The 14,292-nt window shown below is 39.8% G+C and overlaps 2 protein-coding genes across 3 annotated transcripts in view; one reads left to right on the top strand and one right to left on the bottom strand.

The window, feature by feature from the left end:
- Nucleotides 1-3,866, bottom strand: part of smc4 (structural maintenance of chromosomes 4) — a 67,122-nt gene extending 63,256 nt beyond the window's left edge. Inside the window, exons 1-4 of the mRNA XM_078209019.1 lie at nt 3,634-3,866; nt 2,520-2,669; nt 1,104-1,294; nt 497-688 (exon numbers count right to left, since the gene is read on the bottom strand). Of these exons, the coding sequence (XP_078065145.1) occupies nt 497-688; nt 1,104-1,294; nt 2,520-2,661 (525 nt within the window). The 5' untranslated portion in view covers nt 2,662-2,669; nt 3,634-3,866. The remainder of the gene's footprint in view (nt 1-496; nt 689-1,103; nt 1,295-2,519; nt 2,670-3,633) is intronic.
- The window catches only part of ift80 (intraflagellar transport 80 homolog (Chlamydomonas)), a 253,918-nt gene continuing 243,481 nt past the window's right edge, over nt 3,856-14,292 (top strand). For both annotated transcript variants that reach the window (XM_078209021.1, XM_078209020.1), the window contains exons 1-2: nt 3,856-4,005; nt 5,114-5,231. In XM_078209021.1, coding sequence (XP_078065147.1) covers nt 5,195-5,231 — 37 coding nt within the window. In that variant the 5' untranslated portion in view covers nt 3,856-4,005; nt 5,114-5,194. The remainder of the gene's footprint in view (nt 4,006-5,113; nt 5,232-14,292) is intronic.

Genomic DNA, 14,292 nt, shown 5'->3' with positions numbered 1-14,292 from the left:
GTAGGAGCAGAAAACTAAGATTGTTACATAAAAGTTTCCTTTAAAAGTATTTTTGGCAAGCAAGTTTCCCCATCATTTCTGCCTACATTTTCTTCTAGTGTGTCCTCCCTTGATGCAAAATACTAGATCAATAACTTGTTTATTTTCCACATTTCAGTACTCTTAGAAAGCATTTTGTAGACATTTGCTGTATTTAAATGAACACTAATAAAAACTTTTTTTTAGGTTGCACTAACATATTTTACCCATTAAGCCAATCCAAAGCAGAAAAACAAAGCCAATTAGCTCTTCTGATTCAATACTTACATGCTAGAAAGCCAACACAATTACTTATTTACAATTTGAACTTCCTCACATTCATTACAAAGTAGCAGGAAGTAAAAAAAAAACTCTACTTAATCATTTTAAAATTGTATTGCCGGTTAAAATATAAGAATGCTTAAATTATAATATAGTTTTTTAAAAATAAAAAAATCCAAGCGTATAATATAATTACCTTATCAATGATTTTTTGAAAGTGAACTTCAACAGTACAGCTCTGAATGTCTTTATGTCCATCAGAATTGTGAATGAGCACAGACAATTTTTTAGAACGAATTTTTTGGGCCCGGTAGCCAAAAACAAACAACATTGAGTCAATCACATTTGATTTCCCACTTCCATTTGGTCCGATAATACAAGAAAACCTCTGTACAAAAGGAAAAAAAATACAGAACACTGTAGATATTTTAAAAATATTTTTTCTGGCCATTATTAATGCTATGCACCATATACTGAAGTTGTAGTCAGCATAAAGTGTGACGTGCAATATTCCCAGCTGTCCTTTTACACCAACAACTCTAAATTTTTAATTTATCAGCAGGATTGTTTCAAATTATTAAAGTAATTGTATTTTTGTCAAAATAACTCACTTTATTTTTAAAACAACACAATAGAAAATTCAAATTCATGTCAATTCTAAATTTAGGGGAACTGACCAAGCATTTTTCAGTTTCACATCTCCACCCAAAATGTTTCAAAACCTGTAAAATTTTCAGCCACAAGTAAAAATTAAACACAGCATATTTTTTTTAAAGCAAAGCTACATTTAAAAAAAGGCTTACCTTGTGAAAAGGACCTAGGATTTGTTCCCCTGCATAGGATTTGAAATTCTGGTTCACAATATGCGTTATCATGAGGCGAGGAGCTCCAGCTTCATTGGTCATTGCTGGGGGTGGAGGAGGAGATATGCCAGCTAAAATTTCTTCCAAGCTTCGATTATCTATTGGTTCAACTGGTGATTCTGAGACAACATCTAACGGAGACAATACAAATTAAATCCAATTCTATCAAGGAAAAGGGTTGGAAAACAGTTGTATATTTCACCCAACATCAGTTTTGCATCACATTTCTTCATAAAAAGCCACCTTAGAGATCACCTTTAAAGTTGACTTTTTTCTAAAAATACCATTTTGTCACAGTGTTAATACATAAAAATCTGGAAAATATAGGTATTCAAAAATTACGACTTCAAAATGAACAGTTAAAGATCCACTTTCCACTAAAACATACACCATTTTGATGCTCTGTCAAACACTGCCACAGGCCACATTTCAGTAACTTTCCTTGTATTCATGTAAAAAAAAGTGAACATAAAAATACTGTACGGCAATAATGGCTAGTAACTATTCAACTTGCACTATTTTAATGCTGCTATTGAATCTTGTACGTTTGCCAAATACTTGCTTTTAGAGTTGCTGCAGTAACAATCTGGAAAAACTAATTTTATCTAATTTCTGGCAAACTGTTTTTTTTAAAACACGGAGTTAATTGTGCACATAAATTACCCTTCATTTTAATTCTAAGTGAAAATCTATTACATCTTCAGCAGCTTCCGAACAGAAGTTTTGTATTCCACACTACTGAAACTCAACCCCTCCCCCCATAATTTACGTACTGTACAAAAACGCGCAAAGGGAAAAAGGGAACACAATGAAAAGAAAACTCAAACCCAATTGCGCTTCGGTGTAAAGGGCAAAAAAACTGTCAAACCAAAAAAAAATCCATTACACGATTTAGCATGTTTCTTCCAGCTTAAACGTTGGCTATTAGAACGCGCACACATGTCCATGCTGAAAACCGGCATAAAATCTACAGTACAAACTTTCCAAGAACAAGCACTCGTCGCAATTGTCAATTTGAACGGAGTTCAAATACTATCCTGACACAAACTGAAGTTAATGTGTGTTTCCTCAGGCTACTGAATGAAACTAAAAACTCGTTAACTCCAAGTAACAGCAGAACAACGTTTACAAGACAATTCCAAACTATTTCAAAAGTAGTGGCATGGAATCGGCAACCTGTTTAACCATCATTTAGGCGGTTAAATCCAATTTCAAAACGAACTACAAGGCAATGATAATCGCAACTTCAATTTATTTTTTTAAAATTTCAAGAAATGAAACGCGCTCATTTTCAACAGTATGAGTCTTAAAATACAAACAAAATTAACCACAAGCAAAAAAACCAGACAAGTTTACCTCTTATAGTTGCATCTACATTTGGTGCGGTTGCCTTTTGTTGGATATCCATTTCGTTGTCAGACTCATCTAGGGGCTCAGCTCCCCCCGGACCCAGTTTTGCGCTTTGCTTTGCTGTGGAAGACTTCGTTTTGGCAGGCATGGTTCAACCTATACCGGGAATTATTAAAACAAAAAAGGCAAAGCAAGTCATCCCTTCACTGCCACACAATTCATTTCCCACCCAAAAAAGACCATATCTTTGGACGAAGCCATGACGCGAGATAAAAGTTTTTTTTTGGAAAAAAACCATTTCCTTGAAACGAACCACCATTAATGTAGAATTTATCGCAAGCCCTTCCCGAGATTAGCCAAAGTTACTGTACTTTGGTGTAATCCAATAATGCCACATCATGACGTTACAAAAACCTGGGTCTAAAAAGTCAACCTTGCAGATTGCACAAAGGACAAAATTCAACCAAGGAAAGGGCACATCGTTTACCCAAAATGGTACAAATTTGATCAAATGCGGAAAAAACTGTACATAACGACGAATATTTCAGGCAGTCTACGTCACCCTGAGCTTAAATAGGCGCACGGTTAAGCCTTTTTGAAAAAGAAAATTTGACATGATTCGTGTCCAACATTCATCTTTCGGTTTAAGTGTCCGGTTCGAATTTACAGAGAGCCCCAAAGGCTAAAATAGTCAAAAGTTACAATGCGGGAGAGAGAGAAAAAAAAATCGGGGGGGGGGGGGGGGGGGGAACTGCCCCAAAATTGAAAAAAATTGCTTAAAATTTTGACCAAGATAATAATCGCAGTTATTTAATAGCAAGTTATTCGCGATATCTCAAAAAGTTTTATTTTAATGCGATAAACGGAACTGTTTTTTTTACAGTTAGCAACCACTTCCCTGAAACAACATGTTTACAAATTTGTCATGCATCTCATCCCGCTAAAAAAAGATTTCATTTCCACTCCACCAATGCCTTGGAAATCCACTCGAATCCCGGCTCTCCGACGCCGGATGGTCGAGGTTTTTTTTTTAGATTTTTTTAGGAATATTTCAGGGCCGCTTTCGCGGGAGGAAAATAAAAAATAAAGGAATAAATTGGAGAAAAATTGGAGCGCTCACCTCGGACCCAGTCGAAAATGGCGCCGAAAACTAAACTTGACTGAAATTCGTTGAGGGACAAAGCATTGTGGGTAAGCCGGTTTGAAAAAATGGGGCCGCTGCCAAATTTTCAAACAGTCGACAGCAAAATTCAAAAGTGCCGCGCCGCCGGTGACCACCGAGGAGGGGCGGCGCATCGGCGCGGCTCGAATTAAAAATTACAGCCGCTTTATTTTTTTCGCCGCGGTTGCCGTGTCCGTTGCCAAGAAGCAACCGCACGACCATCTCGCGAGGCGCCGCGAGACTGTGGTGGTGGTGGTTGGGGGGAGGGAAGATCGGGACTGGGACCGTAACTGTAACTGAAGTTGGGTGTCCAAGCAACTGACTGACTGGGTGAGTGAGTGAGCTCTGGAGGTGCCTTCATCTTCCTGATGTTGTTAGTGAGCTCTGGAGGTGCCTTCACTTTCCTGATGTAAAGTGGTGGAGGCCTTTGCTGGCGGGCCCGAGTTATCCTTACCGCCCCCCCGGGCAATCGTTGTACGTCAATCGAGTAAGGGGATTGGGACCCGTCATTGAAGTTAGGTGCCTGAGCAACTGGATTGATTGACTGACTGACTGAGCTAGCTCTTGGAAGTGCCCTCACCTTCCTGAGGCAAAGTGGTGACGGCCTTTGCTTGCGGGCCCAGGTCCCGTTCCCGGGTCCCCCGCAAATCGCTTTATGTCAAACGAGTATGTCGGAAGAAGTGTGCGTTTGGAATGAAACGACATGTCGGCCCATTGTTCCTGCTCAGGGCAGCTTGTTGCCAGGCTGTGTTTGCTGTTGTCAGGGAACCCGTTCCCCCCTCCCCCCTCCAAGCCCATTTCTGCCACAAAAACGCCCATGGGCACGTTTTTCCACAACTGTCGGGAAAGCCTTTGTTTACGATCGCCGGCTTGCCAAATGCACCGTTAAAACGCACATTTTGCACTTCTTGCATCCGAGAGGCTTCGTAACGTCTCAACCAAAATGGGCTTCTCGGCTCCCAAATGGATGAAATCTGGTAGGACTGATAACTTGCCCTCAGTGGCTTGAAGAGATACCCAAGTGCAGTGCAACTCAGAGCGAAACTGCTCAGTTCTATGTTTGTGTTTCTTACTATTTTAATTTGGTGAACTTGGGGGCTTAGATGAGACTTGTCATGTTGCCTGGTTTGTAGACAGATGCTAAATTAGAACACCAAGGTTTGTAGCTGCAGCATATAGATTAATAAAAATATTGATTTACAAGTGGTCTAAGAGACTTGACTCGTATACTCATACTCTGATTAATTTATATTATTGCATATTAGCTGCAATGTATTATACTAGGAAAAACTGTTACTTTGTGATGTTATGTACACTTTTTATTTGTACACACATTGAAAATCTGTTGGTAATATTTGGACTGTTTGATATCAGTTATCAAAGTTTATAAATATTCAGCAAGGATATGTAACTGATAACATTCTTGTCAATCTGGCAGCCACTGAAGACGTTGCAGTTAGTGGGACCGAACTGTTGCTGGAGGTAATTTAATTATTGCATCTAACTCAATTTCTAAAGAATGCGGCTGAAGACATCGCTCTTGAAAGAACCAAAACATATCCTTTCAATTAATTCATTTTTTGATTTTGTAATTGGTATTGGGTTACAAACAAATAGAAAAAATTACCATCTTTTTAGACTGGAAAATGTATAGCTTTAAATTAATATCAGTAAATTATTGACTCATGTTTGAAATTTGATATATTTAGTATGACATGTGTGGTCTAGACTATTTTTAAAGCAGATTTATGATTTTAACCACATCCATACATTAGATTTTTTAATTGGTTACCTTAACTATAGACAAAATAGATCGATACTAAAGTAAATAAAATAGCACAATAAATTCTCTGTTGAAAATATGTTCTGATACTGTCCAAATGATTTATGACAGAGTTAAGTATGTTGTACTGAACAGTACCATGTATACAGGTGGTAAAAGCATTGGGAGCCACTGTGTAAAAAGTAATCTTATTAATTTAATTTTACTTTGGTCATAAAATTAGGCATTTACTAGCAAACTTTAATATTCACCACTCACCTTATTAAATAGAATATTGCTGGAACAGAACGTTTATTCTGACAGCTGTAACATACATTTATCAGAGATTAGACACCACCGTTCATTTAACTGAATCTTACTTCAAGCATAAAATCTAATGCTGTTTTAGATGATCTGGATGTTTTCACTTGTAAGTTATTACAATTTTGAGTAAATTGAGATAACTAATAGCTATTCTACTTTTTCATTATTTTCTATTTAACTCCTTTGGCTATCCTTTACTGACCTACTTTGAAGCTACACCATAACTGTATGATGTGTTAAAAATCTTGAGTCTGCAAATCCTTACTTTCCATTGTTTTATATCTGGCACACTTTTGTGCCAACTGTTTTCAATTCGAAATTTCTATATCCACATTTCTGATAGAAAATGTCTATGTAATCATGTTACATTGCAATTGCACCCTGCTGTCAGTGTTGGCCATGTAACAATGACTTGGATGAAGGAATGAAGAGTCATATATCGAGGTTTGCTGACAACACTTAAGTGAGGTGGCATAACAAGTAATACAGATGGAATGAAAAGTTGCTAAGAGGCAGTAGTAGATTGGGAAAAACTGTGGCAGAGAGAATTCCATGTGCGAAGTGTGAAGTAATTCAGTTTGGACCTAAAGAAATATCGATCAAAGTATTTTCTCGATGGTGAGAGCTGTGGAGGAGCAGAAGGGTTTGGAGGTCCAAGCACAGAAATAACTAGTCTACAAATGATTATCTCAAGATGTCAGAGATATGAAAGGGTAAAAGTTATATAGAGTTGTATAAAGTCCTGGTTAGATGACATCTGGAGAACTGCATTCAGTTATGGACCTTGGAAGAAGTGCAGAGCAGATTCACCAAAAAAGTAAAGTTTATTTATGAGTCACAAGTAGGCTTACATTAATACTGCAATTAAGGTACCGTGAAAATCCCCAAGTCACCACACTCTGGTGCCTGTTCGGATACACTGAGGGAGAATGTAGCATGGCCAATGCCCCTAACCAGTATGTCTTTCGAACTGTGGGAGTAAACCAGAATACCTGGAGGAAACTCATGCAGACATGGGGAGAACGTGCAGACTCTGCACAGACAGTGATTCAAGCCTGGAGCTGTGAGGCAGTAGTGCTAACCATTGTGCCACATGCCATCCTAGAATTACAATGGGATTAATTGTGTTTAATTATGCGGGCAGGTCGCACAGTTGAGTTTTGTATTCCTTTGGACGATAGAAGTTTCAGTGGGGGCTGGGTCTAATTGAGGTGCTTAAGATAATTAAAGGATTTGGTAGGGTGGGAGAGACAATTTCCTCTGGTGGAAATGTTGAATCCGAGAAAATGGTGGGATAGTAGTGTCACTGGACTAGTAATCCAGAGACCCAGCCAAAAGCCCTTGGGACAAGATTGAAATTACACTATCTGGTGGAATTTAAATTCAATAACTAAATCTGGAATTGAAAGCTAGTCTCAGTATGAAACTATAATCGATTGCCCTAAAACCTCCTTTAGGGAAGGAAATCTGTTATAGCTGGTCTGGTCTACATGTGACCATAGATGAACAGGGATATCCACTGCTTGCTGAAGTCGAGGTATGAGGCGTTCAAGTCAGGCGACCCTGACCTATACAAGAAAGCCAGATACGATCTAAGGAGATCCATCAAAGACCAAGCTCGAGTCCCAGGCTAGCCACACAGACCCCTGCCGACTATAGCAAGGTCTGCAGACATAATAGGCTACAAGATGAAGGCATGTAAAATCGTCGGCTCCAATGCACCCCTCCTTGATGAGCTCATTGCATTCTACGCCAGTTTTAAGCAAGTGGTCAGCGAGAGCATGCTCTCCACCCTGGACGCCTTGGATGAACCTGTATCTGGAGTCACCATTGCAGATGTCAGAGCAGCTTTCTCGAAGGTCAACCCATGGAAAGTGACTGGCTCGGATGGGGTAACCGGAAAAGCATTCAGATGCTGCGTGCCTCAGCTGGCAGGGGAATTCGCAGACATCTTCAACCTCTTTAAAACAGTCTGAGGTCCCTATCTGCTTCAAGAAGACGACCATTATCCCAATATCAGAGAAAAGCCAAGCAGCGTGCCTCAATGACTATCGTCCGGTGGCTCTGACATCCGACATTACGAGGTGCTTCGAAGGGCTAATCATGGCATGCATCAATTCCAGCCTCCCAGACTGTCTGGATCCACTACGGTTCGCCTACCACTGCAACAGGTCCAGAGCAGACGCCATCTCCCTGACCCTGCACTCAACCCTGGAACACTAGATAACAAGGACACCTATGTCAGACTTCTATTTATTGACTACAGCTTAGCCTTCAACATCATTATTCCCATGAAACTCCATGGCCTGGGTCTCGGCTCCTCCCTCTGCGACTGGATCCTGAACTTCCTAACCCACAGACCACAATCAGTAAGGACAGGCAACAACAGCTCCTCCACAATCATCCTCAACACTGGTGCCCCACAAGGCTGTGTTCTCAGCCCTCTACTTATACACCTATGACTGTGTGGCCAAATTCCCCTTCAACTTAATTTTCAAGTTTGCTAACGACACCACCGTAGTGGGCCGGATCTCAATCAATGACGAGATAAAGCACAAGAATGAGATAGAGAATCTGGTGAACTGGTGTGGCGACAATAAATTCTCCCTCAATGTCATCAAAACTAAGGAGATTGACATCGATTTCAGGAAGCGGAGGAGAACATGACCCTGTCTACATCAACAGGGACGAAATAGAAAGGGTCGAGAGCTTCATGTTTTTAGGTGTCCAGATCACCAATAACCTGTCCTGGTCCCCACCATGACAACACTATAGTTAAGAAAGTCCACCAATACCTCTACTTTCACAGAAGACTAAGGAAATTTGGTATGTCAGCTACGACTGTCGCCAACTTTTACAGATGCATTATAGAAAGCATTCTTTCTGGTTGTATCACAGCTTCATATGGCTCCTGCTCTGTCCAAGACCACAAGAAACTATAAAAGGTTGTGAATGTAGCCCAATCCATCACACAACCAGTGTCCCATCCATTGACTCTGTCTACACTTCCCGCTGCCTTGGCAAAGCAGCCAACATAATTAAGGACCTCACGCACCCCGGACATACTCTCTTCCACCTTCTTCTGTCCCTATGTGTGGGAGGGATTCCTTGTGCCTAAGTGTGGGGCAGGGGGGTGGGGGTGTGTGGGTGTGTATGTGTTCCCCTTGTTCACGAGGTTTGGAATGGACTTTCCCTTGCCCGCAGGGGCTTACTCCCATGCGTATGGGTCGAGTCCCCATCTCCATGGGGGCAGGTCTTCATGTGCGTGTTGGGGGTTTCCTTTCTATTGAAGATCAGGGGGCCATTTTTTAAGGGCCATCTTGGAATTCCTGGCTGCTGTTTTTTTCCAGCCCCTGCCAGTGTGGGGCCATGCCTCTTGATTTTTACTGCAATGTGCTGTATTACCGAGAGGGATAAACTGGCTGTGCAGCCTGTGAGCATCTATACTATCCACTTCACCCACTCCCTGTTGTCAAATTCCACATTCTCATGAGCTTTTTTGCGTAAAATTGCATCCTCTGAATTCCCTGTTGAATTTCTTGGTGACTTTTTTTAGTAACGGCCTCCAGTCGTGCTATTCCCCACAAGAAGAAGTATCTACTCTATCATACCATTCTTAATCTTAAAGACCTCAAAACCATTCATAATTTTAAAAATGTTTATTAGGTCACCCCTCAAAAATGTTTTTTTCAAGAGATGAGATCTAATCTGCATAGCTCATCTGACAGCTATATCTGGTATGATCTGTATAAATCTTCTTTGCACTCTTTCCAGTGCCTGTGTATGCTTTTTATAATGTGGTGACAAAAACTGCCATGGTATTGTGTTGTGTGGTGGTCTAACAAAGGTTTGATACAGGTTTAGTATAACTTCCCTACTTTTCAACTCTATCCTTCTAGAAGTAAAGCCAGTGCTTGGTTTGCTTTGTTTATGACTTCGCTAATCTGTGGTGCAATTTTTTAATTGGTGTGTTTGTACAGTGAGATCCCTTCATTCATCTACACCACCTGGATTGCATCTTCCAAGTAAAGTGACCTCCCTGTCTTTTCATTGTTATGTTCAGGTGAGGAGGGGTCGAATGACTCGACTCTTTTCCCACTCCTTGTTTGACTGTACCAGAGCTTTGTGAAAAGGATAGATTTGCCACCTCAGTGAGTCTTTAACTATGAACGTAAAATACAGAGTTAGGCAGGTTTTCTTGCAATTAACAAAGAGGCTTATTAATAGAAGGGGTATACAACTCATGGAGTGTGGTGACTTGGCTGGCTTCAGGATGGTTTTGGTGGTTCTGCTGCTTGCCTTGTGGATGTGATTTAACTATGTAGCAGAGTTGATTTACTTCAACAAATCTGAACTGGGGGTTAGATTGGATGGATCCTTGGTAGTCCCATTTTGAAAGCTTGCACCATGGTTTGGAGAGAGAGGTAGGAAACAGGGACTTCATTCGGGTCTTCTCTCGTCAACATTTCAACTGCTTGTTCCCTTACTACAGAGAAAGCAAAAGTTTAAACACACAAGGGTGGGCCTGTCATCTGAATGTCACCCCATGATTCAAGCATTGTCATTATTATTGTATTCCCTCTTGTAACTTAAATCTATTCATGTCTGAGAATCCTCCTCTCTGAGCCAGGGTCCCATTGTTCAAGAGATTGAATTTAAAACATCATCCCATTTTAGCTTAAAAGCAAAATGCTGCGGATGCTGGAATCTGAAACAAAAACAGAAAATGCTGGAAGATCTCAGCAGGTCTGACGACATCTGTGGGCAGAGAATAGAGCCAACGTTTCGAGTCTAGATGACACTCCGTCAGAGCCTGATGAAGCTCTGACGAAGGGTCATCTAGACTCAAAACGTTGGCTCTATTCTCTCCTCACAGATGCTGTCAGACCTGCTGAGATTTTCCAGCATTTTCTGTTTGTGTCCCATTTTAGCTTGATTAGTTCATACCCCGAAACCCCTTGTTGAATACCTCATGTGATGCCTTGATACCTTGCTAGTGGGAACAAGATATGTTACTTCCTCATATTCTCCTGTGATCCTTGGCCTTGATGGGTCTTTGCAGACATGCTGTCTCCATGTAAGCTGTTTGGAATGTGGATGGTCTGTTGATGCAAATTGGGTAGCCATCTTTGGTTGTGATCTCAAGTCATGCATTAGTCTCTGTTTTAAAAAAGTCTCTTTTTATAAATTCAATTTAGATTTCCAGTTAGTGGATTAAAAAATAATTGATTGACTGAAAGCATGTGTTTGCGCCACTACCAAAATGTACTACCTCTTTTTATGTATTGAAGTTCATTTGCCAATTATTTACCCATTCTACAAGGTTATTCATGTCCTGAAATGTGTTGCAATCTTCCTCAGTATTCAATATCCTCTTCAATTTGGTGTCATCTGCATATTTAGAAATTATGTTTTTGATTACAAAGTCCAAATAATTAATTTAAATTGTGAACAACAGTGGTCCTAGCACAGATCCATGTTGAATACACCTGCCACTGAATAGCTACCCTTTAAACCTACTCTGATTTCTGTCTCAAAGCCAGCTTGCAATCCATTTAATTATTTGTCCTTTGACTGTATTTTTTGATATTATTCATTAGTCGAATGGGGCACCTGATCAAAGGCCTTTTGAAAATCCAGGTAAATTATATCTAGTGCAGTACCATTGTCTATTCCTTCTGTTGCTTCCTCAGAACATTTAATAAGGTTGGTCAAATAAGATTTTTCTCTTTTGAAATCCATGCTGTCCATTCATTATTTTGTGTTTAGTTTCTAGATGTTCTTCTACTTGCTTTTCCTATCATTGATAAGCTAACTGGTTTATAATTCCCTGTACTTGTTCTATCCCCCTTCTTAAATATAGGTATTATGTTAACTATTCACCAGTCATCTGGCATTGGATCTTTTTCTAATAAATTGTTAAATGTGTGGAGTAATCCCTTTGCTATCTCTTCCCTAGATTTTTCTAAAATGCTTGCATGCAACCCATCCAGACCAGGGATTTTGTTCTCTTTGAATTTGATTAGTTTATTAATACATCCCTTTTCTATTTTAAATGCATTTTCTCATGACCCATCTCATCGGCCAGTGTCATCTCGACCTGTTATATCTCCCTGTTAAATGCAATCAGAAAATAATTCTATATTATTTCTTCCATCTCTCTATCATTATCTATGGTATTATCCTGTCTAACCCTTAATGGCCCTATTCCTGTTCAGCTGTATTCATTGATGCACTTGTTCTACAATTCTAAAATTCTACAATTTTATTTTATGTTCCTTGATAATGTTTATTGTTCCTCTTTGCATAATTGTTTTCTTGTTACGTCTCATATCGTGACTCATTCATAAATTATAATTCCTGGGTTCTTGTCTTTCCAACCTTAAGCTTGGAACCTTCCATGATATATGCCTGAATTGTTCAAACTCAAATACATCTTGTCACACTTGTCTATATTGATATCTGCCAGGTTTGGGCCCATTCACCTACTGTGCCAAGAGTTGCATGAAAACAATTTTTGCATATATTTTCATGTCAGCACAATGTTATGAATTGTAATCTGGATTGTTAATAAAGATGGTGAAGAGCAATGAATTTAAACTTGATCTTAGTGATTTCACAAGTGGCCAGCATCCAAGCAGAATTGCTACCAGTTATAACTATCCTAAGTATACCAATAAAATAATAAAATAACTTTATGTAGTCATTTACAACACAGAAGGAGACCTTTCGGCTTGAGTCAATACCAATTTAGGATCTGCTCACTGTTCCAAAAGATATTACCTGACACTTTATCAAAGACTCTGGAAGATGTACTAGGCTTCCATCATTCAGCAACTTGATAATTTCCTCAAATAATTCAATCAAGTTGGTAGCACAGGAATCACTGAATTGTGACAAAACAAGATGTCATTCAGACTGCCATGTCTACGCCGACTGTCTATAGGTACAGTTTACCGAGTGCCACTCCCCTCCTCCACCCCCACCCCCCACCCACCTTCTCCCTGTAGCTCTGCGTATTCTTCCTTTTCAGATAATCCAATTCTGTCTTGAATGCCTTGATTGAACCTGCCTCCACCACACTCAGGCAGTACATTCCAGATCCTAACCGCTCACGACATGAAAATGTTTTTCTTGTGTTGCCATTGCTTTTTTTGCTAATTACCTTATAGCTGTGTCTTGTTTTCTATCCTTCCACCAAAGGGGTGAGTGGCTTCCGATCTACTTTGTCCAGACCCATCAAGACTTTAATGGTAAATAAAGAGATGGCAGGTGAATCGAATAAATACTTTTCATGAGCCTTCACTATAGGGGATACAACATCCCAGAAATTGCTGTAAATCGGGAATTGGAAGAGTGGGTAGAACTCAAGAAAATTACAATCACTAGGGAAGTAGTACTTAGCAAATTATTGGAGCTGCAAGTTGACAAATCCCTGGGTCCTGATGGACTTCATCCTAAGGCCTTAAAAGAAATGGCTAGTGAGATAGTTAATGCATCGGTTTTCATTTTCCAAAATTCCCTTGATCTGGGGAAGGTGCCATTAGATTGGAAAAGAGCAAACATAACTCCTTCATTCAATAGGGGAAGGAGACAGAAAGCAGGACACGATAGGCCAGTTAGCTTAACATCTGTCATAGGGAAAATGTTGGAAGCTATTATTAAAGATGTTATGGCAGGACACTTAGAACAATTCAAGGCAATCAGGCAGAATCAACATGGTTTTGTGAAAGGGGAATCATATTTAACAATTTATTGGAGTTCTATGAAAGACTGGATAAAAAGGAACTGGTGGATGTACTGTACTTAGATTTCAGAAGGCATTTGATTCGGTGTCATCTCAAAGTTTATTGTAGAAAATAAAAGCTCATAGTGTAGGGGATAACATTATTGGCACGGATTGAAGATTGGCTAGCTAAAAGGAAACAGAGGGTAGGTATTAATGAGTGTTTTCCTGGTTGATGGGATGTTGGTGGTGTGCCACAAGGATCAGTGCTGGGTTCTCAACTTTTTACAATTCATATAACTTGGATGAAGTGATATGAATAACTTCATATAACATATCAAGTTATAGATATGGTCGCTATATTTCTTGATGATACAAAGAGAGGTAGGAAAGTAAGTTGTGAAGAGAACATCAGAAGGCTACAAAACCATAGAAACTAGAAGCAGGAGTAGGCCATTTGGCCCTTCGAGCCTGCTCCGTCATTCATTCTGATCATTGAATTCAATATCCTGATTTCCCCTTTCCCCCATATTCCTTGATCCATTTAGCCCCAACAGTTAAATCTAATTTCTTCTTGAAATCAAACAATGTTTTGGCCTCAACTATATTCTGTGATGGTGAATTCCACACATCCACCACCCACTGGGTGAAGAAATTTCTCCTCACCTCAGTTCTAAAAGGTTTACTTTTATCCTCAAACTATGACCCCTAGTTCTGGACTCCCCCACCATTGGTAACATTCTTTCTGAATAGAGTCATAGAGGTTTACAGCATGGAAACAGGCCCTTCAGCCCAACTTGTCCAT

This window comes from Mustelus asterias, chromosome 3, assembly GCF_964213995.1.
Source record: "Mustelus asterias chromosome 3, sMusAst1.hap1.1, whole genome shotgun sequence".
Taxonomy (NCBI): Eukaryota; Metazoa; Chordata; class Chondrichthyes; order Carcharhiniformes; family Triakidae; genus Mustelus; species Mustelus asterias.
Note: the sequence above shows the minus strand (reverse complement) of the source record. Positions and strands in the feature narration are given on the sequence as shown.